At 55.3% G+C, this 25275-nt stretch overlaps 2 protein-coding genes across 4 annotated transcripts in view; one reads left to right on the top strand and one right to left on the bottom strand.

Annotated features, from left to right (window-relative positions):
- The window catches only part of LOC129125922 (actin-binding protein WASF3-like), a 28444-nt gene extending 18115 nt beyond the window's left edge, over positions 1-10329 (top strand). For both annotated transcript variants that reach the window (XM_077185976.1, XM_054641633.2), the window contains exon 9: positions 489-10329. In XM_077185976.1, coding sequence (XP_077042091.1) covers positions 489-646 — 158 coding nt within the window. In that variant the 3' untranslated portion in view covers positions 647-10329. The remainder of the gene's footprint in view (positions 1-488) is intronic.
- A 6496-nt stretch (positions 10330-16825) lies between these two features.
- Positions 16826-20195, bottom strand: LOC129125921 (G-protein coupled receptor 12-like). 2 transcript variants are annotated; one of them, XM_077185969.1, is made up of 3 exons: positions 19311-20195; positions 18873-19098; positions 16826-18066 (listed from the first exon to the last, which is right to left on the bottom strand). In XM_077185969.1, exon 3 carries the CDS (start codon positions 18062-18064, stop codon positions 17012-17014), a length of 1053 nt encoding a protein of 350 aa, XP_077042084.1. In that variant the 5' UTR covers positions 18065-18066; positions 18873-19098; positions 19311-20195; the 3' UTR covers positions 16826-17011. The 2 variants fall into 2 exon arrangements, with proteins under 2 accessions (XP_077042084.1, XP_054497607.1); XM_054641632.2 differs by lacking the exons at positions 18873-19098; positions 19311-20195 and adding an exon at positions 18327-18468.
- Between the last annotated feature and the right edge of the window lie 5080 nt (positions 20196-25275).

The following is a 25275-nucleotide window of genomic DNA, read 5'->3' as shown; positions in this document are numbered from 1 at the left end:
CTTTCAGAAGGTTCAATATCTTCAGGCTGAGTGGAAGCAGAGGAGGAGCTTTATTCTATGATACAGCTTAGTATCATAGAATAGTCAGTAATCACAGATACTCATAAAATCCTAGCATGCTTTGGGTTGGAAGGGACCTTAAAGCTCACCCCATTCCACCCCCTGCCATGGCAGGGGCACCTCCCACTGTCACAGGCTGCTCCAAGCCCCAGTGTCCAGCCTGGCCTTGGATATTTCAGAGATCCAAAGCAGCCACAGCTGCTCTGGCAACCTGTGCAAGAGCCTGCCCACCCTCACAGGGAAAAATTTATTCCTGACATCCATTCTGGCCTACTCTCTCCCAGTTTACAACTATCCCCTCTTTTCCTACCAATCCTATCCCATCCTCTCACATAACTTTATAACCACCATGGCAGCCAACACTTTACAACTGGGTGCGTGCTGCACACTGGGTGCACTCCCCCTGAAGCCTTCCCCCTTTCCTGTAGGAATCCAACTCCGGAAGGTGCAGGAGCAGTGGGAACAAGAGGCCAAGAAAGAGCCCGTGGGCAATGACGTGGCCACCATCCTGTCGCGCCGCATCGCTGTGGAGTACAGCGAGTCCGACGACGACTCGGAGCTGGACGAGAACGAGTGGTCGGACTGAGGGCCCCGGCTGGGCGGGCTCGGGCTCCTGCTCCCCTCCAGGTGTGTATGGGCACCTTCCCCAGGGGCTCCTGCTCCCTCCAGGTGTGTATGGGCACCTTCCCCAGGGGCTCCTGCTCCCTCCAGGTGTGTATGGGCACCTTCCCCAGGGGCTCCTGCTCCCTCCAGGTGTGTATGGGCACCTTCCCCAGGGGCTCCTGCTCCCTCCAGGTGTGTATGGGCACCTTCCCCAGCGTCGCTGCCCCGGTCAGGAGCTTTGCTTTTACACTATGTCCAAAACCCTTCGGGCAGCAGCAGCAGCAGCAGCAGCACTGGTAGGATACACCTCGGAGGCAGTGAGAGCAGAAATTGGCAGCACCTTCACAGTTAATGACTTCCAAAATTCTCTGAAGGCAGGTTAATAGGATTACTCCAGATTTACACCTGGAGCAAGAGTGGAGACTGGCCCTGGGTGTGCTTTGTGAGAGGAGGGAGCCCCAGAGGCAGCAGTGCTTTTGCAGCTAAATGTTAATTGTGATAACGAGAAGCTCCTGGAGAAGAAGCCTTGTTTGCACAGCTGGTGCCACCACGGGAGCTCAGGGGTGGCCTTGTGGGCCTGGGGACACTGCTGCTGCTGGTTTTGGGGTAAGGCAGCTCCAAAGGCTGGGTGTGAGCAGGAGCCTCCTTCCCTACAGAGCAATGCACCACATTTAGTACCAGTTACACCTTTGTGTTGCTGCTCCCTGGAAAATCATGGAATGCTTTGGGTTGGAAGACACCTTTAGAGCCCATCTAGTCCAGCCAGAACTGGGACACCCTCCACTAGACCAGGTGGCATGAGCAGCCCAAGGTGTTGGTGACCTCAGCCTGTATCCACCCTCAGAGCTGGTTTTCTAGGAGCAAAGGGGGAAGGCAAGGCTGGAGTGGCTGGCAGGGAGATTCAGCCCTGTCTGGGCTTGTCCTGCCTTTTCCAGCAGGAGTAGAGGTGTCCAGGAAGCCCCCCCAAGCCCAGCTCTCCTTGGCCTTAGCATGGCACCATTTCAGTGTGATTTGGGAAAAGGTGAATCAGACAATCTGCTGCTTTCAGGTAAACTCTCAACTTGCACTTTGCAGCCCCACAAACTGTGCCTGTACAATTGGGATCAGCTCAGAGGCAGGCACTGATTCCCCCTGCCTGATCCTGCTCCTTCCCCTGCCCCAAGTTTGGACACTGATGGAGGAGCTGGGTGACCAGCCCCTGTTTCAGCACTGAAAGTACATGTTTCCCATCAAAACAGAGCCTGATCCATGGAAGACTTCTCACAGAGCTACAAAGGGAGGAGGCACAGAGGAAGGCCGAGCAAAGGGGTGGGAAATACTGGAAATATCAGAGGCAGGTGTGAAAACCTGCAGAGAGCTGGGAGAGGTTCCCCACCTGTGGAAAACAGGCCAGGCCCAGCTGTGGATTGGCCAGTGTGATGTCCCCAGACCCTCTCTTGTGTTCCCCTATACCACAAGTCCCTGAACAGGGAAAGCTGAGCTCTGTGCCCAGTTCCTGCCCCTCCCAGCAGCCCTGCAGGTGATGGCTGCTTCAGCAGGATTTTGGCTATGTAGAAGCAGCCAGACCTGCAAAAGAGGTGGGAGGATATGGCTGAGACCCAAATGCTGATGGTTAAATTCACAAAATCCTGGAATGGTTTGGGATAAAAAGGACCTTAAAGACATCTCATTCCAACCTCCTGCCAAGGGCACCTTCCACTAGAGCAGGTTGCTGATTTCCTGGGAAATGCTGGTGTTGGGCAATGTCCCAAACATCTGCTCATTTGCCCCCAGTGACAAACCCCTCATGGCCAGGTGTGGTGAATCCTCTGCCCAGCTGCTGGGAAATGCCACCAGGAGCTCTCCTTTCTCCTGTGAGGCACAAAATGGTCTCTTGGCCCTTGGATGTGACACACCTAGGCTGGGAGCTGCTGAGTGGGCTTGAGCAGGGGTGCAGAAGGGATTTGGGATGTGGGAGAGGGCAAGGCAAGAAGCAGCAGGATACAGGGAATAACTCATCTGCAAACCCCAAGGAGCAGGAGTGAGCAGAGGGCCAGGGAGACACCGTGCCCTGCAGGTGGCCAGGAATTCCTGGTGCACACTGAGAGCTCTTCGTTCTGGTGTTGCCCCTCTGAGATGCAGGGAAATGGCTGCAGGAGCTTTTTGCAGAGCCCCTGCAATGCCCAGGAGCTGCTTTCCTTGGGAAGGCAGCTGGGGTTTGGCTGGAGCAGGTTCAGAAGGAGGCAGTGTAAAAATTCAGGGCAACGTTTAAGGTGGAGTTTCTGGTGGAGAGTTATTAACGTAGATACAATCACAAAACTGTGTGTAAGCAAAGAGAAATTTGGGTTATTTAGGTAATTTAGGAAGAGTAATAACCCTTTGTGAGAGAGAGAGAGAAAATAGCAGGGGTTGGTGGAGCTGCTCTTGTCTGTTCCAGAGGTGGAGGGGCTGCAGAGCCACTGTGGGGACCCAGCAGAGCTGAGGAGCCCCACTGGGCCTGGGAGGGGGCTCAGGGACACAGGGGACTCATCCCTGGCCTCTGTGGCTGTCCCAGACTGCAAAGCTGAGCCACTCCTGGTCTGTGGTAATTTCAGGGTCCCCAGGACGAAGGAGGAATTGAGAATCTGACTCCATGTTCTTAGAAGGCTGATTAATTATTTTATGTACTTATATTATATAAAAGAATGCTATACTAAAACTATACTAAAGAATAGAGAAAGGATACAGACAGAAGGTTTAACAAGACACTACTGAAAAACTCATGAGCTCTTCCAGAGTCCCAACACAGCTGAACAGTGATTGGTTCATTGAGTAAAAACAATTCACATGTTGGATAAACAATTCACATGTTGGATAAACAATCTCCAGACCCCATTCCAAAGCAGCAAAACACAGGAGAAGCAATCAGATAATTCTTGTTTTCATTTTTTCTCTGAGGCTTCTCATCTTCCCAGGAGAAGAAATGCTGGTGAAGGGATTTTTCAGAAAATGTGACAGTGGCACTGGTGGGAGCTGGAGAGCAGCCCAGGGCCCCTGAGAGATCCAGTCCCTCCTTTTCATGCCCCAGTTGCTCTGTGTGTGTCACATGGGGCTGTGGCAACTGGGGCAGGACTCTGTGGGTGTGTGGCAGTCAGGGCTGTCCCTGGGGCCTCCCATGGCCCTGTCACCCTGTGCTGGGGCTGGCACTGCCAGGATTGGTGTCTTGGCATGGAAAAGGGCCTGACAAGTGCTTGAAGGTTGGGAGGGACCCTAAAGGGCTTTAGGTCACTCAGGCCACACCTGCAGAGCAGATGCACAGCTGGCAGCCCCAGGGGGGGCAGGAAAGGCTCACCCCCATTTCCTCACCTCTTTATGTTCTTACACCACGGCCCCACTGGTGTAAAACACCCATCCCAGCAGCCCCAGCACGGCCTCACCCGTCCTGCTCTGCTGAAGGAAACTCCCTGAGAGCACAAACCCAGCTCACATTCCCAGCTGCAAAGCCAGCCAGCAGCTCCATGGCTCCCAGCTGGTTGGGAACATCACCTTCCTCCTCTTCAGGGAGCAGAGCTGCCATGGACACCCTCCAGCTGTCCTGGTAGCAGGGGTGGGATCCCCCATCCTCAGCCCACAGAGGTGGAGCTGCTGGAGAAGTGACCTCAGGGAGGTTTGGGCACCATTTCTGGCCTGGCCATGGCACACCCAGCTCTTCCCAACCCTCCCAGCAGCACCAGGGATCAGTCAGCTGGGAAAGGACCTCCAGGACCTCCAGGCTGGAGCATTAATGCCACAGTGCCATGAGAGCCAGCCCATCCCCAGTGCCTTCCCCTGAGGGACTCAGCTCCACCACCTTCATTTGGGGCAGAATCACCTGGTTTTTGCTCAGGTGACCTTTGCAGTCCAACAGAAGTGACACCAATTCCTTGGCTGCTCTGGGCTGTGCTGCTGGGACTGTGCCACACTAATTAACACTGTCTGTCTGTCCCACATGCTGCACACTCAGTGGTTTGTACATATGTGCCTATTTCTGTGCATGCTCCCCAAAGTAGGCCATGCTGAGTTACACAACCTGAAATGCTCAAATCCTCATGTGGGCTGATATAAAAGTGAATATTTAAGTATTTTATCTAGCTTGGTAGACATTAAAAAATACAATCCAGGTCACAGATGATTGAATTTCTCCTGTCTCAAGAGTGCCAGAATTGGGCTGAGGAGGTTCTCCTGTACATTAAGGTATCGTGTTCCCTGCTAAAATATAGCAGTGGCATTTCATTGCCAAAGGAGAATCACAGAGTGCCAAACATTTAATGAGTCCAACTGATCTCCTGAGAGCTCCTCTTTCCATTTTATCTGCTTCCCCCTACTTGCCAATTTATGGGCATAGATCAAAAATAATAAATATGGCTGTCAACAACAGGGGAAAATATCCTGTGTCCATACAAATGGGCTGGGCTGGAGTCAGTGGAACAGCAAATGAGTAAATCTTAGTTCTGCTTGGAGATGTCCATGGAAGCTGTCATCCTTGAGGTTCCATCAGGAGCCTCTTGGACATCCCAGGTGAATCTGGAAAGGGATTTTACAGGGAGCACTGTGCCCGTGGCACAGCTGTGAAGCTACACCAGGAGTGAAGGCTGGTGCTGGGGGTTGGTGGAAGGCCTGCAGGGTTCACTCCTGGAATTGTCTCCCTGATTTGGAGTGGCCATGGAGCTGGCTGGTAGTGCTGGTGGCTCTCAGTGTCCTGCAGGAAGAAAGGATTGGGCAGTTTCTAATTTCCCACCCAGGAAAGAGACCTAGAGAGGAGCAATCCCCCATCCCACGAGGGCTCCTGCCTTTGCAGCTGTTTCATCTTGGGGAGGTTTTACTCCAGTGACAAACTTAGGGCTGAACTTGGCTTCTTCAGAGAGCTCTTTCCACAGAAGAGCCCTCAAATTTCCTCCCAGCCACTTTTCCACCCCTCTCTCCCTTCCCAGACACCCAACAGCCTGGGCAGAAGCTTTGCAGACTCCCCTGAGCCTGAACTAACACCTCAGCTTTAATGACAAATGGGAGTTTTGCTTGGAGGAAGGCAGGTGGCAGCACTGGAGGTGGCATTTTGGAGGGGACATTCCAGAGGTCCCCAGCTGGCAGGAGCTCTGTGCCACTTCCTTGTGGCTGGAGCAGGGATGGCCATGGGAAGCACAGGCTGTTCCTTTCACCAATATTCCTGTTTTTCCTGTAGCAGTAGTTCTTTAGGGGTAAGGTTTTCTCAGCTGGAATGTCACTTTACAGATTTAAAAAATAATAAAAAAAAAAAAATTAAAAATAAGGGCAAGGAGTCTGTCCTGAGGAGTTTACAGTCTACAGCAAAGACCATGTAACCTGCACTGCACTTTAGAAGCCTCAAATGCTCACTCACCCATGACTTTCCCCTCCACTGGGCAGCAGCCCCTCGAGGGCAGTTGTCCCTTCCTTGGTGGCCCCTGAGCAGCACCAGCCACGTCCCTGCTGGTGCCAGAGCCCTGGGGCTCTCCTGCCCCCATTCCCCATGCAGAAGTGCCTGAGCAAAGCCCAGGAGAGCCAAGCCATGCTGGGTTTGTCCCTGAACAGGTCCCTGTGCCCTGGGGGGAGATGTCAATGGAAGCTCCTGTCCCCACAGCTGTGCTGCCTGGGATGGCCTCGTGGGCTGGGAATGGTGCCTGGGACCCCCCTCCCCTGGCTGACCTTAGGGCTGTCACCAACCATGGCCCAGCCTCTGGGAAACCTCCTCCTCCAGACACAACCCAAAGCCAGACTGTGAATGGTTCCATCTTTTTGAGAATCAAAGGGAGGGGTTTTCTTTGTGTGTGAATCTGATTTTTTTTTTTTTTTGGACAAACTCCAGGGTTTTAGGCTCACTCTCTCAAGCTCCACCTTCTCCAGGTGAAAAATGTGCCTGTATTTTCCTGGTGGAGGAATAAATAAAAACCAAACCAAACCCCAGAGTTAAGAACTTCGGGGAGGAGATGTTTGCCCCAAAGCCTTCAGAGCTGTGCCCACAGGAGGGGTGGGACAATAGGATGTCCCCAGGGGAGGACACCATCCTGGTGGTGTCACCCAGGGCACTGTCACCACCCTGGGGGTGTCACCAGAGCCTGCAGCAAGGGCTGGGCTCCTGCTGAGGGAAAGCCCAGGCAGGAGCTGCAGGGGGAATGTCCCTGGGGGCAGAATGGATGTGACAGGAGCCAAGGTGGCTCTGAATCACTGACAGGAGCCCGAGGCCACCACAGCACCACTGATGCTTCACCCTCCCTGGGCATCTCCCAGCAGGGATTGTTCCAGGGTGCCTCCAGCCTCTCCCTCCCCCAGGAACAGGATTAAAGCTCCTGCTGGTTGTTGGGAGCCCAGTGGGTGTGAAAAGAGCCCTTCCCTGCACACTGGCACTGCCAGGGGACAGGGCTGGCCCCAGGGGGGTTCAGCTCAGCTAATTCCAGCTCTTGGTTCTGTGTAAGGGTAAGAGTGCAGAGAGGAGACAATAAGGCAGAAAGGAACCAGCCCAGCATTTTAGGTTGGTTATTTTAGGTTGGTTATGCTCACATCAGCCTGCACAGGGGAAACCTCAGCCAGGTCAAAGCCACAGAGGGCAGTGAGGGGGTAAATCTGTTCTGCAGGTCAGTGTGGGACTGAGCTGTGGCACAAAGGAGCTGAGTCAGGTCTCAGGGAAAACCTTCTGGAGGTGAGGATGGAGAAACTCAGGCCCCAGAGGCTCTGCCATGGCTCTGAGAAGGCAGAGAGGAGCTCTGACCTTGTGTGCAGCCAGGGGCTGGTGGGTAGAGGTGCCCACAGGGCCTTTCTGGCACGTTTGTGATTCTCCCTCATCCCTGGGTGGGGCACAGCCCCAGAGCATCCCCCAGCAGCCAGGGCAGCTGCTTTTGCTCCCCTTTGGTTTTGGTGTTGAGCCTTGAATTGAATAAAGGTAAAATGTGCTGCAGAATAAACACCTGGGAGGGAAGGATGTGAGCTCCCAGCTGTTTCTGCTGGATTTCAATGGTTAAAAGGCAGCAGCTCCTCTGGACCATTCATGATCCACAGACTGTACTGAAAAAACCATTAAGGTGGACAATTTAACATTTACCCTTTGATTTGGGGTAGCTCAGTTGAGAAATCTAATAACAAAATGTAAAAAAAAAATCTAAAACTAAGCAAACAAAAAAACCCCTAACCCACCCACAAAACAAAAAAGCAAACAAACAACTCACATGTGATTTCCAGAAGGATAAACTGTTCCCTTTCCTTCCCTCAGACCTAGAGGGAAGGTCAGACACAGCAGCACTTCCCAATCACTCAGCAGCAGAATGAAGCAGGTGCCACCAGAACCATTCCAAAAATCCCAGGAAACTGGTGTTTAAGGAAAAGCAATAACCACAGCACCCCAGTGCAGCAAGGAGAGGCTTTCCTGCCACTACAGGAGGTACTTTTGTCCCTGCAGGCCCCTCCCCAGCTCAAGTGTTTCAAATCCCATTGATTTTCACCTCTCACTGGTGCTGTGCAATCCTGGTGCCTCAGCTGGGATTGCTGACTCTGTGGAAAATCCCTTCTTGCCATGGAAAAACCAAAACTCTTGTGTTAAAAAGGGAGAGGGCTTGGAGGCAGGGACATCCTGTGATGCCCATGGAGAGCTGCTGATGATTTCCTCCTGGCAGCAGCAGCTCAGGCAGAGCCCTGCCAGGGCTCCAAAAATCAGTCATGAGCATCAACACCCCCCTCTCTGCTCCCCCTCCAAATTTAATTTTACTCTGAGATGTTTCAGCTCTGTCTGGAGCTCTGGCCAGTTTTCCACAGATGGGGTTGCTCTTTCTGGTGTTTATTGTCTTGGGTCAGAATAGATCAGGTAAAGGAAGCAAATCACAGAATCCCAGAACTGTTTGAATTTCCAGTCTGGTTTTCACCCCCTGCCATGGGCAGGGACACCTTGCCTCAAGTCCCACCCAACCTGCTCAAATCCCCACAAATTTAAAAACCCTTTTTCTTCAAAATGCATTTTCAGGGCCTTTTGGGGCTGATGGCTCCTCACCCTAACAGACTTGCTGAATTTTGGGGCTGCCTGACTTGTTGGGGGGACCTGAGGCAGGGTGTGAGTTTGGGGTGATGCTGAGCTGTGCTGGCACCTTCCTCCCCTCTGCCCTCAGCTGTGCCCTGTCACACACAGGGCTGGCACCCAGAACGGCTGCTGGGGACACCACGGGGCCAGGGCAGCTCCTCATGACACAAGTGCCTTTCCTGGGGTCCCTCTGGAGCCTCCTGGGCTGGGAATGGGCAGAGCTCAGCTGGGCTGGGATCCTGGAGCTGCCCAGGGGATCCTCTGGGATCCTCCTCCCACAGGAGTGTCCTGGGGAGCAGTTGTCACTCCAGCCTGGGCCAGCCCCAGGAAACCTGCTGAGCAGCCTGGAGCCGTGGGGACAGTCCCCAGAGGAAGGCAAGGGGACAGTCCCCATGGCTGTGGGGAGGGACAAACCCTGTCACCAGTGTGCTGTGGGGAGGGGACAAACCCTGTCACCACCGTGCTGTGGGGAGGGACAAACCCTGTCACCACCATGCTGTGGGGAGGGGACAAACCCTGTCACCAGTGTGCTGTGGGGAGGGACAAACCCTGTCACCAGTGTGCTGTGGGGAGGGACAAACCCTGTCACCACCGTGCTGTGGGATGTGCACATGCTGTGGGTGCTGCTGTCATGGGGCAAGCATTCAGGAGAGCCTTCCTCCTCCTCCTCCTCCTCCTCCTCCTCCTCCTGCTGCTGCTGCTGTCCAGCCTGGGGCTGCTGGGCCAATGGCAGCTGCTGCAGCAGGACAGGAGCCATCTCCTCCCAGCTTCCATCCTCTCTGGGGCCAGCAGGAGCCCTGACACCTCTGGGGAAGGCCAGGTGCTGTAGGGGAGTTGTTTTGGAGGGAATTGAAGGCAGGTGAGGATCATCTCCTGCAGATCAAGGCACCTCAGACCCCCCTGCACCACCCAAACCTTGAGACCTCCTGGAGCACTGGGCACCCATCCTCCCAGAACAGAGCAGCCAGAGCTCCAGATGGGCATTCCAGAAGCAGTTTTCTCTCCTTTTGGCACCAACTGGTCACACACAGAGCCCAGAGCCAGGGCTGCTCTCTGTGGAGGTTGGCCCAGCTCTGCAGGGGTGGCACAGAGGGGACAGGGACACCTCAGCATCCCAACACTCCTGCAAAAGGCTCATTTTTAATCCCAGCAGGAGAATTACCCTATCTCCTTAGATTTGCCAGCTGGCAGGAGGAGCTGGTGCAGGATAGGCACCTTGCCAAGGGAGGGTGACCCATTCCAGGCCGTGAGAGGCTCCCATGGCTGCAGAGCTGAGCTGAGGGAGCAGATGTTCTCTGTCTCTGGGGTCTTTACCCACGTGCCCTTAGTCAGTAGGTGAGTAGGTGTTGCTGCCCGTGTCTATCTCCCCTGCCCAGTTGCTACATGTGAACAAGTGTATTTCTCCCCAGTGTTGTGGGTTCTGCCTGTGGTGACACAAGGATGGGAAGGGAGGGATGACCTCGAGCTTCCTTCTGGACAGGGTAGAGGGGAAACCTGGATGGGTCCGAGGCACCGCTTGTAACTACATTTGTTCAAGAAATGTCATCTTAACCCCAAACTGTTGACACTTTATGCATGTGCTAATTAAATTTAAAAGAAAAAAAATTTTAAAAACAGAAAAAAATTAATAAAGATTTTAAGAGGTTACAGTAGATCTGGGTTTGGCTTTTTGTTGGCTCGTGCTTTGCTGTGAGTTAATCAGCCCTGTGATGTTTCCTCCTCTGTTAGAGGCTGGGGCATGGAAGGAGCAGCAGAAAGCTGTGATCTTTCTAAAACCCCTTATTTGGAGATTGAAGCCCTCAAAGATCAATTAATTCCCCAGGGTATTTAATCTCTGACTGCCTGGGTAATCAGAGGGCAGGGGAAGCTCTGTCTGTGCTTGGAGGAGCAGCAGGAGCTGATCCCTCCCAACCCCTCCGTGTCTCCAGCAGCTCTTGTCCTCATCCAGCTCCTCCTGATCCCAGGGGAAACACAGAGCCCAGGTGAGGGAAAGCAGAGATGTGTTCTGGACTCTGGAATAAAAACACAGACACACAGAGCATGGCACATACCTGGGACAGCAGCCCAGATCTCCAAAGGTTTTAATTTTACCCCACGCCCCCTCCCCACATTTTTGGATATCCTCTTGACAAATCACTTTAACAGTTTTATTTACAGTAATAAAAATAAATTACTCTTACAGATGAATGTATAATATTATACACAATAGAGATACAGTGCAATAACAGCATTGATTTGTTTTCACTCATAAAGTGCATCGAAGGGGCTTGATTGAACCATAACTGGATGACAGCTGTACATTTCCCTTTGAGATCCACTTTCCCAGTCAAGTTTAAAGGCTCATGACAGCACTGACAGCAAGCAAGGTGCTGTCCTGATTGCTGAGGGGTGGCCTCATTCCTGGGAAATCAGGGAGGCAGGGAATGGGGGCATGGATGGGTTCCCACCCTGCCTGTGCTGCTGGCAGTGCCCAGCCAGCCTGGCCCGGGGCTCAGAGCCCAGGGGGAGAGCAGGGCAGGCTCTGCCTCTGGGGGAGGCTCCTGCTGCCCTTGGAAACTCAGCAAAAACACCAGAATCCCACCCCTGCCTCGGGGCTGGAGGCTTCCCTGCCCGGGGAGGACTCTCTTTGTTACTGTGTGCTCTGTCCTCCTCTCAAGGGACCTGATCAGCCTCCAGCCCCTCCTTGTCCCTGTGCTGCAGAGCCCAGACCCTGCCCAGCTGGAATAAAAGCTTTTCCTGGGAGCAGCCAGCTGTTTTCCAGCTGCCAGAGCCTGCAGTAAAAGCTGTGCTTGTGGTTCCAGTGGCCAGGGACAGGATGTGCTGTCAGTGCCCTGCTTGCTGCTGCCCCTGAGCAGGGCAGGGTCCTCCTGGAGCCCACAGCTCCTGAAGGCACCTGGAGCTGGGGACAGCTCACTCACACCCCTCCAAGCCAGGGACTAAAGGACTCCACAGCACCCCTCTGACCTGGGTTTTCTGCTGAAAAGCCCCTTTTCTGTCTGTGTGGCAGAGTTTTCCAGTGGGAATGGGGAGCTCTGGTCCCAGGGCTGCAGGGACACTGGGGGTGCTCAGGGGGATTTTGCAGTGGGCAGCTGCACTGACAACAGAGGAGCTACAGAGGGTCCAGGTGGAGCTGCCTCACCTCACCAGAGGGAGGGCTGAGAGGAGCTACAGGGAAATACCATGTGCACCCAACAATTATTCCTGACAATTAAAGTGAACTGTTAATTCTTCATTAGCAATGATGTGGGTCTCGATGCTGGTCAGGACACACCAATACAAGTGAGTACCAATGGCCTTTTAAAAGGTCTTCCCACCCCAGGTTTGATGCTTTTACAAGAAAGAGATACTTCATCACCTCATGAGAACAGTAATGGTTTCTTAGGGGCTCATTCCAGGTTCAATTAAAACACTTTGATGTGAACAGACTGGGGCTGCCACACCAGGACTGAGACCCTTGGAATCTTTACTGCTGCTTACTGACATGAGGCTGGCTAAAGAGAGACATTTTCACTGCTTAAAGTCCCAAACTGACCAAAAGGGAAAAGGAAAAAAAGGAAACAAACCCCAAAATAAAACTAAGCAGCTTTGTTGGTACAGTCTGTACATTTTAATAGGGTTTTTTGTACTTTTTTTCCCTTTTTTTTTTTTAACTTCTCATGCTGGTGCAAGACAAGGGCTTGTTGTAAATGCACAAGCTTCCCCCAAGCCTGGCACACCTCCACCAACCTCAGGGCAGCTGTGGTTACATCCCAGCCCAGGTGGCCCTGGCCTTGTCACAGTGTATTTGAGGAATGTTTGCTCCTTCTTTCTCCTCCTCACCCTTTCCTCATCCCCTCAACCAGCCAAGCACCAGCCCCAAAAGCTTTGCACCTCTGCATTCTGCTGGCCACCAGCTCCTGGTGGAAAAGCCAAAGGCACCCAGAAACCTGTAAATAAATCAGCCAATAAGCATGGATTCATTTCCCTGGCTGTGTCGGTCCCTGCCATAGCTCAGGGCTGGTTGGATGCCACCTGGACTCACTCAGGACCAGTTTTCTGCCCATTTCTGCTGCTGTAGATCCAAACCAGCTCCTGGAGAGTCCAGAAGTGACAAGAGCTCAACCTGGCTCTGGCCTCTCATCCTTTATCATTTGCAAAGCTCAGAGTTTGAAGATGCAGAGGCAAGGTCCTGGCCAGGGTGAGGACAGGGAACAAACACCCCCCAACCAAACACCCCCAACCAAACACCCCCAACCAAACACCCCCAGCCAAACACCCCCAGCCAAACAAACACCCCCAGCCAAACACCCCCAGCCAAACACCCCCTACCAAACACCCCCAGCCAAACACCCCCAGCCAAACACCCCCAACCAAACAGCCCCAACCAAACACCCCCAGCCAAACACCCCCAGCCAAACACCCCCAACCAAACAAACACCCCCAGCCAAACACCCCCAACCAAACAAACACCCCCAGCCAAACAAACACCCCCAGCCAAACACCCCCAGCCAAACACCCCCAGCCAAACACCCCCAATCAAACATCCCCAGCCAAACAAACACCCCCAAACAAACATCCCCAGCCAAACACCCCCAACCAAACACCCCCAGCCAAACACCCTCAGCCAAACACCCCCAGCCAAACAGCCCCAGCCAAACACCCCCAGCCAAACACCCCCAACCAAACACCCCCAACCAAACACTCCCTACCAAACACCCCCAGCCAAACACCCCCAGCCCTCTCCAGGCAGCTCCAGCTCCCACCTGGAGGGGCCAGGGGGCCCTGTGGACATCAGCCCTGCAAATTTCCACCAAGGCCACAGAGACCCTGTGCTTTGCAGGACTGCCACTGGCCCCTGTCTCAGCTGAAAAGCACAATCATTGAATCAGAGGCTTTCAGAGCCCTCAGTTTACTGGAGATGCAGAATCCCAGGTGGAGGAGGAAACCTGGAGCACTGGGTGTACTCCAGGTGCTCTGTGTCCTTCTGGAGGTGCCCAGGAGGGGAACAGGGGCTGCTGGGCTCTTCTCACCAAGCTTTGGATCCTCAGAGGATCCACCATGGAAACCCCATTTTGCTTTTGGTGATTCCCTCACCATTGGTGCCTCATCCACGTGGGATTCCTTTACATTCATGGGAGCTGCTTCCTCCTTATGGCAGCAGGACCCCATCCTAAAGCCCTGAATTCCATCCTAAACACATCCCAGAGCCAGCCCCAAACACCAGGACATCCCCACCCTGCACACAGCAACACTGCCCCAGCAAGTGATTTCAGGTTTTAAATCAACTTTCCTGCTGTTCAGCATGAGGAGGCTCCAAAATCCATCGTCCCCCTGATGTCCAACATTGCCAAACTCCAAACTTTCCCAGTAAAAGGTTTTCTCTGTGAAAAACAGAACCAAAGCACTGCAGCAAAGGTGCAGTAAAATGCTCAGAGGTTTCCACAAGGCAACACATGGCAGGTGGACCTAAACCTCTTTATCTTCTTCTTCACTTCCCCTCATTTCCTCTGATTAAACAGGAAAGGAAAAACAGAAAAAAAGAAAAAAAAAGAAAAGGGAAAAAAAAACCAAACAAAAAACCAAAACAAAAACAAAACAAAACAAAAAACCAAACAAACTGGAAATTGCACTATTTTTATTTAGGGGAATGACTGCAAAAATGCCAATTTATCAAAATGGGAGTTTTTTTAGAGGAGATTTCTTAAGACTTTTCCTGAAACCTAACAAGAGTTTTTAACAGCTTCCATGGGCAGCTTTAGCATCTCAAAGAGAGAGGTGCTAGACCATCACACAAAAAGAAATGAGATCTTTCTTTTACAGTAATTCTGAGCATGGAATGGGCTTGTACCACATCCTGGTGCTGACTGTGAGCTGGGCCAGGGCACTCAGGGACCAGAACTCAGAGTTTGCCTTTGCCAAAGGGGCTGGGAATGAGTTTGGGTGAGCCCCCAGTGTCCCAGTGAGGACACCCCCGCCTGCCCTTAACCTCACCCTGGCAGGGGCTGTGTCCCAGCTTCAGCTCCTCTCGTCCCAAACCTTTCTCCTCTTGCTGTGGAGGGCCACAGGGAGAAATTTTTCTTTGATCCTCATTTGACTTTGGCAAAATTCATCAGGGCATCCCTCGAACTGAGACACATTTTACATAAGCGACTGAACTCTAAAAAGAACATTGTTAAAATCAAGCTCTTCAGCAACAGGGAATTTACTGGAAAGCCAAGAAAATGCAACTTTTTTGTGTCAAGGTTTCTCTGGAGCTGATTAGTTAAACTACCTTTCATCTAAAGATACAAAATGAGCTGCCCAGAGAAACAAATCCTGGCTTCTAGCTAGGGTGGTTGTAGAAAAACATTTCAAATGTTCACAATGTTTCAAAAAGGGTTTAAGCTGTTGGGTTTTCACACTGAGGAACTGCAGGGACCTGGCTGCACTTAAGAAACCAGAAGAAACAGAATGAGTAAAGTGTTTGTATAAATATTAGTCTCACATACATATTTACTTTAAAACTCACATTGATTCCACATTGTGCCAACTGCCCATTCTCCAAGGAATTCATCAGAGAAAGGAAATGGAAAAAAACCCCAAACCCACAAAACATAAAAACTCCAAGACTGGCCACGTCTCACAGGCAGACAATAATTCCAAGCCCCAGGCACACTTGGGAACCTCAGAGCTTTCTCTTGTGCACTGAGCTCTGAGGAGCAAGAGATTCATTGCACAGATCCAGGGACAAAACCCACCTGGATCTGTCTGTACCCAGCCATAAAGTGACTTTGTACCCTCTGCAGCCACACAAAGCAAGAACATTTCTTCCACTATCACAGACTCACAGAATGTTACAGGTTGGGAGGGACCTCAAAGCCCACCCAGTGCCACCCCTGCCATGGGCAGGGACACCTCCCACTGTTCCAGGCTGCTCCAGCCCCAGTGTCCAGCCTGGCCTTGGGCACTGCCAGGGATCCAGGGGCAGCCCCAGCTGCTCTGGGCACCTGTGCCAGGGCCTGCCCACCCTGCCAGGGAACAATTCCTAATTCACAATATCCCATTTATCCCTACCCCCTGGCAATGGGAGCCATTCCCTGGGTCCTGTCACTGCACACCCTTCCCAAAGTCCCTCTCCAACATCACAACAGTTTCTCTACAGCAAAGCAGAATATTTGGGTGCCAGACCCAGCTGCTGGAGGGTCTCCCAAGCCCCCCATGCCAGGACACCCCCTGTGCCCCGAACCACCCTGGATGTGCCACCCCAGCCCTGCCCCTCCCCGGGGCTTGCCCGGGTTCTCCCTTTCTCCATCAGTGAATGCACGATTCCACCTCCCGGCCAAAAGAAAGCCCAGCATAAAGGACACTTCATCATCATCATCATCATCATCATCACGGCCTCACTAACACCACAAAGCACAGCAACCGCTCGGGAATGTCGGGGCTGAGGCGGCAGCATCAGCAGTGACACGTGTGGTGACAGAGGCTCCTCTCTCGGGGACCCCAGCGAGCCCGGAGCCCTCTTTGGATGAAACCCCCACCCCATGTAAACAGCTGGTGTGGAAGGGGGGAAAGCAGCGCCCCAGTGCCCGGCTGGACCGGGAGAGCCCTTCCTGGGCCTCCCCTCTGCCCCCGCCAGCCCCGCAGCGCCAGCCCTGCCCCAGCCACATCCTCGGGAGGGGGGGAAGGAGGGAACGGATGCCGGGGGTGCCCCCAGCCCTGCGACAGCCCCACAAGCCACACCTCGAGTGTCCCTCACCCGCAGCTCCTCAAAGAGCTTCTCCAAGCACAGAGGCACGGGCAGCCCCTGCCCCTCCTGCCCCCTTTATTGCATAGCATCGCAGCAGGCCCTGATTGCGGGGGGACGGGCGCAGCCACCCCACGCCTGGGGACCAGCCCCGCCGGGGGGGACGCGACACCTCCCTGCCCATCCCCTGCTCCCGTGGGATGCGCCCATGGATGAGCCCCGAGGGGTGGCACCGCCCGGATGGGGCCCGCTGGTCCCCTGGCTCCTTACCCCGAGAGCAGACAAACGCCATGGTGCGAGGATCCTTTTTCTTTGCTTTTTCTCTTTTTTTTTCCTTCCTTTTTTTTTTTTTTTTTTTTTTGGTGTTTTGTGTTTTTAAATAAAAAATAAAATGTGTAAGAAAATAACATTTCTAAAGGAAACCATTATCATTCTACTCTCTCTCTCTTTCCTTTTCTCTTTTGCCTTTTTTTCTTTTTTTTTCTTTTCTCTTTTTTTGGCCATCTTTCCATGGAACGAGATGTGCTGACCGGGGAGGGGACTCCTCCCGGTAGGAGACAATAACGACAGAGGGGAAAAAGAGAAGGAGCAGGAGAGCCAGGCAGCTCCTCTGGCTCCGTGCTCAATCCTCACACGTCGCTGGATGTCCTTGGTCTGGAGGAGAACGTGGAGGGGATGCACCCGCAGCAGGCGAGCCAGAGCGACTTCTGGATGTCCGGGTTTCGGAAGGCGTAGATGATGGGGTTGATGAGCGAGTTGCAGGTGGCGGGCAGCGCCAGCGAGTAGGTGTACACCGCGGGGTAGCTGGAATCGGCCACCAGCGAGTAGATGGCGAAGGGGATCCAGCAGAGCGCGAAGGTGCCGAGGATGAGCGAGAGCGTGGAGAGCCCTTTGCGGGTGGAGGTGGCCTGCGCCGTGGCGATGAACTGGTGCTGCACGGCGATCTGCTGGGCGTGCCGGAAGGCGATCTTGCAGATCTGCAGGTAGAGCTGCATCATGAGGGCGAAGAGCAGCAGGAAGGTGACGGCCAGCACGGCCGCGTTGTCCTTGGTGACGGGCCGCAGGATGCTGCAGGAGCTCTGGTCCCGCAGGCAGTTCCAGCCCAGGAGGGGCAGCAGCCCCACGCCCAGGCACAGCAGCCACATCAGCAGCACCATGGCGCAGGTGAAGCCCAGCGTGCGCTCGCTGTGGTAGGTGAGCGCGTTGTACAGCGACAGGTAGCGGTCCACGGTGATGGCCAGGAGGCTGCAGACGGAGGCGGAGAAGGCGGCGAGCAGCAGCCCCGCCGCCGCCAGCTCCGCCGCCTCGCTGGGCGGCCGCAGCAGGTAGCGCACGGCGAAGTTGGCCACCAGCCCCAGCCCGGCCAGCAGGTCGGCCAGCGCCAGGCTGCCGATCAGCAGGAACATGGGCGCCCGCAGGCTCGGCGTGTAGAACAGCACGGCCAGCACCAGCGCGTTCTCGCCCGCCACCGCCGTGCCCGTGGCGCACAGCGCGATGTCCCAGGGGCTCACGGAGCCCGCGGCCGCGGCCCCGCCGCCCGGCGCCGCCGTGCCCGGCCCGGCCGCCGCCGCCGAGGGCCAGGCGGGGGGCTCCGAGGCGTTGCCGAGCCCCGGGAGCCGCTGCTGCTGCTGCTGCGGCTGCGGCGGCCACGGCTCCCCCATGGCGGCGGGGCCGTGCAGCATCGCTGGGGAGAGAGGGAGAAGGGGGCGGTGAGCGACGGAGCCCGAGCCCCCGGGAGCCCCGCGCTCAGCCCGGGCAGCGCCGCGCCTCGACCCCCGCCCGGACCGCCCGGAGCCGCCCGGAGCCGGGGGAGCCCCCGACCGAGCCTGGAGACCCCCGGCCCGGGACGCCGCCCCCGCCGCCGCATCCCCGCCAGCCCCACTGCAGCTTCCCGGGCACTGAGCCCCCCATGGCCGGTTCGCCGTCCCCCCGCCCCACACGCACCCCTGGCCGCTATCTGCCGCCGGGCTGAGGCCGAGCACAACTCATCGCCCCGCTGCCCGCAGCCGCCTCCGTGCGCCCGGCTCCATGCAGGGTCCGCAGCCACTGCGCACCCGGTGAGGAACCGGCCGCCCCCTCCTCCTCCTCCTCCTCCCCTCCCTGGGGCACGGCCACCTTTGCTGCCTATTTATAGCGCAACCCCTCCGCCCCCCCTCCCGCAGCCCTTTCTTTTTTGCGTGCGGTGAGTAAAAATAAACACTATTAATAGGCCAGCGCCTGTATGCGGAGCCGCTGATGGAAGGAGAAGGCAGCGGCAAGGAACAGCCTACGTTAAGTTTCTCCTTCCTCCCCGCCTTTCCATCCTTTGGAAAAGGCTGCTGCAAGATGCTCCCGGCCGGCGGCAGCATCCTGCCGTGCCCGCAGGAGCGAATCCCCCGCCCGGGGCGGGCAGCCGAGGTGTGAAGGTCGGGGCAGTGCCCGCTGCCATCCCCCGCCGCCACCGTCGCCCCTTCCCGCATGCAGCCGCGCCGCCGGGGGTTGTTGTTTTACCTGGTTTTAATGCTCGAGGATCGGCTCGCTCCCCCCACCCCGTTTTTATTTTTTTCCTCGCCGGTCCTTCCAGCCCTTGGTGCGAAGCCTCATTCCTCGGCGAGCATCGCTAATAGCGTTGGCAGAGAGCTGGCATCGACTTGCACTTAATATTCCTGCCCCATTGGATCTGCTGATAAATCTCAACTCTGACGTCAAAGTCTTCACTTATATTCATGATCCAAGTCTGTGAATCAGAGGCGCTGTGATCAGAATAACAACAAGGCTGGCTCCCCGCTCCCATCCCCGCACACCCGCGGGCACGCCCCGCGCCCGTTCATTCATCAGCCTCCCGCCGCCCCGCCGCGCCTCCCCAAGGTCGGGCCCGCTGCACCTGCGTCCTGCGGATGCAGCTTGGGCACCGGCCAGGCCCGGCCGCCTCGCTGGGTTTATTTTTACCGCTTGTGCCGAGGGACGCGGGCATGGATGCGAAGGGAGGGCGGCGATCCGGCGCGGCTCCGGGGCCGCGATGCTCAAGGACAACGCCCGGGACAGCGGCACCGGCCCCGGCGCCTCCGGGACACGGCGGCTGAGGCTGCTCGGGGATCCAGCCCGGGCCAGGGGCATCCCTCCACGGGGAAACACCGCGGCCCGGAGCCTTCGCCCCACACGGGTTCCCTCCAGGCAGCGAAAAGCTGGGATGAGGAGGAGCTCACGGGAATTGGGACCTGCCCAAGGACGCTGAGTATGGGGTCTGTCCCCCTCACCGCAGCACCCACCCATCCCCAGAACTTCCTCCCCGACTGTTTGGGAAAGGAACAGCCCGGAAAGGAACAAATCCCAAAGACACGAGTATTTTTCCAGCTATAAATGGCTCCGTGATTCATCTCGGGAGCAGGATCATCAAAGCAGGGATGCTCAGCTCCTGGATCCACAGGATTTCAGCTACACCTTCTCCCCTTTTTCCTACTCGTTTCATAACACTCCAGCTTCCCCCTTTCATCCCCCTCTCCCTTCCAGGCTGCTGCAGCCAGCTCAGCGCTGGGAAGCATTTCCAGCTCCCGATGTGCAGAGATATTTGGGTGAATAGCAGCGATTCTGGCTGAACCCAACCGCCCCAATTTGGAGCATCTGGGTCGCTAATCAGGCCAAGCCCCGTCCCGGGGGATGTGAATCCTCATCTACCTGGGGCCGCGTGACCGAGCGCCGGGAGCCGCCGGCACAAGGGGCGGAGGAAAGCAGAGCAGCGAGGAGCTGAATGAATGAATTCCTCCCGCTCCCGGGAATTACGCACGGCCGGGGAAGGGGAGCGGCCGAGCAGCCCTGCCCGGCTCCCCCCGGCAGCAGCTCAACACAGAGTTCTGAGTGTCTTATCCTGAGGGATTCAGGCCAAGAAGCACAAGCAGGCACTGGGCTCCTGTTTCTGGCAGAACGTGTGGCACAGCTGAGTACCAGGGTTTCATGTCACTTAAAGGCAGAAGCTACAGATGACACAGAAAATCCAGTGAATATGAGCCTATTCCTTCATCGTACAAAATAAAACCTGCAAATAAGCAAAAGAAAAAGTTTGTCTTAAACTGGGGCCTGTGATTTGTAAGACACAGAAATCAGCCCTGGGGCTGGTGTAGGTATAGTGGTGTAAAACTATCACCCAAACCAGGCGTAAAGGTGGCAAGATTTCAGAAATTCAGATAACACTGTACCATCAACAGCATTTTTTTTTTACTCCTTCTGTGATTATCACTTGATTCCATCCAGGCTTTTATCCGTGTGCTGGGAAAACGGTATTTGTGAAGCATTTCTAAAGGAGGTGAGAGGATAATGGGAATCCAATCACAGCTGATCTCAGCAGCTCACCGGCGGGAGCGCTGGGGCAGAGGGGATGCCAGGGCTGTGCCCGGTGCTCTGTGGGGTCAGAGCCCAGGCAGGAGCGCTGCGGGGCTGAGCAGGGATGTCCCCGCTGTGCCCAGCCAGGAGCGCTGCGGGGCTGAGCAGGGATGTCCCCGCTGTGCCCAGCCAGGAGCGCTGCGGGGCTGAGCAGGGATGTCCCCGCTGTGCCCAGCCCGCGGGCAGCAGGGCTGAGCCGGGCAGACCCAGGACAGTCCCGGTGTGTGTGACCCCGCCTGGCCCTTGTCCCCCGGCGCTGCCCCTGGCAGGGACACTCCAGAGGGTCCCGGCTGATGCCAAACCCGTGGATCGCTGCAGCTGCCTTGGCCTCCTGCTCCATCCAGCGTCCCACCCTTCCTGCCCCTCAAACACCCGGCACTCCAGGCAGCCCCTTCCTTCCCTCGACATCCCCACCACAGGTTTGCCCCAACACCAGGAGGTTTTTGCTGTGTCCTACAGGAACACCAGCCCCTGGCAGTGTTACCCCTCTGGGCTCCAGAAGTTCCCCTTCCCAAACATCCCAGTGGATTTCAGCCCGTGCTGGGAGCTGCTTGTCTCCTGCCCAGGGAAGAGCAACCCCGAGCCTCCAATGGGATTTTTTGGGGGGTTTCACCTGTGCAAGGGGGTGCAGTGGATTGGCAAAGACCCCAAGAACGCTGAGATTTTCTGGTGACAAAAATGACATCATCTGACCCCTTTTAAACCAGGGCTTGCTGTCCCCAGAGCAGCCCTGTTGCACATGAGAGGATGGGCCACTGCACACCCTATTTTCAAGGCTTGAGAGTCCAGTTTTGAAGTTGTATTCAATGTTCTGAGCTCCCTGAGTATCTGCAAGACCATTCTGGGAATATTCATATATTAGATAAAGGAATTTATCTGTATTTAAATTACAGACTCAATAGAGAGGAGCAAAGATCAAAGCTAAGCAAAGACACAAGCCTGACACTAATTACAGAGCAAGAGGCCACCAGCCTCACCTGGGAATGCTGTTCAGCATGGAAAATGTCTCCCACCTTCATTCCTCACCATCTTCCTCGGATTTTGGCCCCTGGGAGAAAGCTCAGTGCTGAACAAGGCAGGTTTTCCTGTGGCACTGCCCTGTGGGGGTGCTGGGTGCTCCCAGCCCACAGCAGGGCTTCACCTGGGGCTCATCCTCCCTTAGAATTTGTGCTTTTCTGGTTAAAACAAGTGGGTGGCAAGTTAAAGCTGGGGTGGCAGTCACTGATGACGTGGTGTCCCAGGCCCAGCCCACTGGGAACCAAAGCTGGAGCAAGGGCTGCTGTTTCAGGGCACACTGCTGGTACAGAGGGATAACCACAGCTCCAATTCTCCAGCATTTTCACCTCCACAAGTACCAAAATCAGCTTTTCATCTTTGCTTTGGGGAAACGCCATCACCTCCCAGCATCCCATCAGCTTTTCCCAGCCCAGCTCCCACTCCTCTGGGAGCATCCTGTGGCTGAGCTGACACATCCTCGAGCTCCCTGCCTTGTGCCCCCCGAGCCAGGCTCGGAGCTGGAACATTCCCCCACCTTTCATTTCCCTTCTCTGCAGAGAGCGGATCCAGCCTTGTTCCAGCACCTCCCTTGTTCCCTGTTACTCCAACGGTGCTTGAGGAGCTCGAAGCAGGAAAAGCTCAGCTATAATTAGCAGTGCTGACTAATCAGGGTGGCAAACAAGCCCTCCCCAAAACGGGGCCGTGAGGGCTGCGCTGCTGCGAGTGATGGAGCCCTACATTCACAGGCTTTGCATAATTCCTGGTGGAAATGAGGCCATTTTCTCACTGCTGCCACTGGAAAGATGGGAATTCTCCTAGAGCTGCTCCAGCTGCAGCACCCCAGCCTGGTGGGAAGAGCCAGGGCTCCGTGGTGGCTTGGGGTGGTCGAGGTGCAGGTGCCCAAGCCAGGCACTGAGGGAGCTGGAGGGTGGCAGGCAGGAGTGTGGCTGATAACATCATCCAGCTCTGTGGAAAAGCAGCTGATTTGCCTGAAAAGCCTCTCCAGGTGGCTGGAGTGGGTCCCTTCCAGGTCCTGGCTTGCAGGGTGACCTGTGGCACCCCCTGCAGCAGCACTGCTGCAAGCCTGGAGAGCCACGGGTGGAGCTTGGGCTCTGCCAGCAGCAGGAAACCCCTCCCTGCCCCTTCCCTCTGGGCTGCCCAGCCTGGGGACAGCGGGGACAGCGTGTCCCACTGCCCTGCTGCTGTTCCACAGGCAGGGAACAAGGGAACATTCCCCGTTTAGGGGGCCAAGGCTCAGCTGTGCCAGGAGGGAAGGAGAGATCCCAAGGCTCACTCCAAGCTCTCCTCCTGATTCCCACTAAACAAACACTCAGGCCAAGCCAGGGGGAGGAATTTTGCTCCTTCCATCAGTGATATCATCCCCACATGAATGGTTGTGCTCCAAGTCCTTTCCTGAGCCACAGGGACACGTTTTGGAGCACCTTTGCTGGCACATGCTGTGTCACCATATGTCACTGAGCAGGGCTTCTGGGAAAAGGTTGTTTGTTTGGTTTTTTTTTTCCCCAAATAAAGGGTTTTGTACTGTGTTTTACTCCTTCTCCCAAGCTGTATGTGCTGCTCTGGCTGGGTGCCTCACCAGGAGTGACTGTTTGCCTAAAGTGCCATTCAGCCATAGGGAACACTGGGAGCCTGCAGAATACGAGGCAAAATATTCAGCAAAATATGAGTGTGATAATTAATAATTAACAACAACCCAATTTACCTGATGTGGCACAGAGGTAAGGAAGGTTTTCTGGGGGTTTGGATGGGGAAAAATAGGAAAAGTCCTTAAAACAATAGAAAACCTGGATGTTTTTGCATCCAAGTGCTGGGCAGCCATCCCTCCCTCCCTGCTGTGCCCCTGCCACCAATGGGAGTTCTCCAAAACCAGGCTTGGAACGAGCACCCCAGAGCACCGAGCCCTGGAGCCACAGCAGAGAAGCAGCTCTGAAATCAGGAAGGTGCCAGCTCTGTGGGGAAAAGCCCTGAGCTGCCCCAAGGACACACCAGCACAGCAGGAACCCACAGGCACCGAGTGGAATCCATGCAGGGATGGATTTGCTGCTCCATTCAACCCCTGAACCCTCCTGGTGATCCCTCCTGGGGGACTGGCATGGGGAACATGAGGTTTTCCATGGGGAACACGAGGTTTTCCATGGGGAACCTCCTGTGGTGGCCCTGGAAGCACCTGCAGCCCCCCCAGCTCCATTCCTGCTGGGCAGGAAGGACTTTGGCTTCCAGAAATCCCAGGAACAAATTCCCAGCTTTGAAGTGGAGCACCAGGCAGCTCCACATCCCCACGCTGGTCCTGTCTATTTATTGGCTTTAATTCAGGCTTGTGACATTTAAACAGGACCCTGTGTGGAGCCACAGCACTGGGCTGCCCTCCTGAGCAGGGCACATTCCTGGGAATTAGCCTGGGAACCACAATGCCTGGATCCAGGGTTGGCTGGGTTAGGACATCACCCAGAAAAGGCCACAGCTGCTGGCTGGGAGTGAAATCATCTCCATAAAGCAAGGGCTTGCCTTGGAAAAAATCTGTTTACTTAAAGAGAGCCATGAGTGGGGCTTGCCAGCAATGTGGTCACACCCCAACCCTCAGCCTGAGCTGTACCCACCTGGATTTTGGGGGTGTGGAAGTGCTTTTCCTTCTCTGGGCATTGCAATTTCTCCTTCAGCACCACTTCCAGAGCTGTCTCAGCACTTGGGGATTCCCCCAGGATAAAAGAGACATTTCCAGGAGTGGGAACACCCAGCCAGAGTGGAGAGCTGCTGAACATCCTGGGAATTTGCCTTCTCCATCCCCAGGTTGGGGTTCAAAGCAGGAGGGTTCTCTGGTCCCACAGGAATTCCCTCTGCCCTGGGGCTCCACCCCAGAGCTGTGCTGGGCTTCTCTCCCCTGGTGATGCTGGAGGTGGCTTGGCTGAGCAACCTCCCCCAGATCCCCAGGGATGAATCCATGGCACAAAGGCACCTGGGGCAGGGAATGGGAGAAGCAGCAACAGGGAAATCCCTCCAAATTCTTTGAAACTGCTGAATTTGAAGGGTTTGGGGGAGATGAAAGCAGCAGGATGGATGGGGAGGATGAGACCCAGAACTGCCCCTTCCCACCCAGGTTTGAGCTCTTCCCCCGGGGTTTTTCTGATTTTTTTTCCCTCCTGAAAGGTCAGCTCCCTTGTCAGAGCTGGAAGTCACAAGCAGCATCCCTGACACGAGTGCAACGGTGTTTGATGAGTCACTTGTTTAACAGGAAGAGGCTGCTGGTTGCTATAGGGATGGCAGCAGAGGGGAGAGGATCCCTCCCTTACCCTGAGCAAACAGAAAACCGCAACAATTCCAGCCCAAACTCCCCTTTGCTGTAACTTTTTGGCCCAGTTTGGTACCGTGGCTGCAGGGATGGCCGGGCAGGTCCCTGAGCACGGGACATCCTGGAGTTTGGGGACATCGCAGGGCTGGGCAAAGTCCAGGGCGGGGTCTGGATGAACGCTGGGGCTGGGTTTGGAGCTCCAGGGGCTTTGGGGTGACAGGAGCAGACCCTGCT

Source organism: Agelaius phoeniceus, chromosome 14, assembly GCF_051311805.1.
Source record: "Agelaius phoeniceus isolate bAgePho1 chromosome 14, bAgePho1.hap1, whole genome shotgun sequence".
Classification (NCBI taxonomy): Eukaryota; Metazoa; Chordata; class Aves; order Passeriformes; family Icteridae; genus Agelaius; species Agelaius phoeniceus.
Note: the sequence above shows the minus strand (reverse complement) of the source record. Positions and strands in the feature narration are given on the sequence as shown.

Excerpts from the sequence above, each read along its gene's own strand:
- LOC129125921 (XM_077185969.1), bottom strand. The coding sequence starts at position 18,064 with ATGCTGCACGGCCCCGCCGCCATGGGGGAGCCGTGGCCGCCGCAGCCG.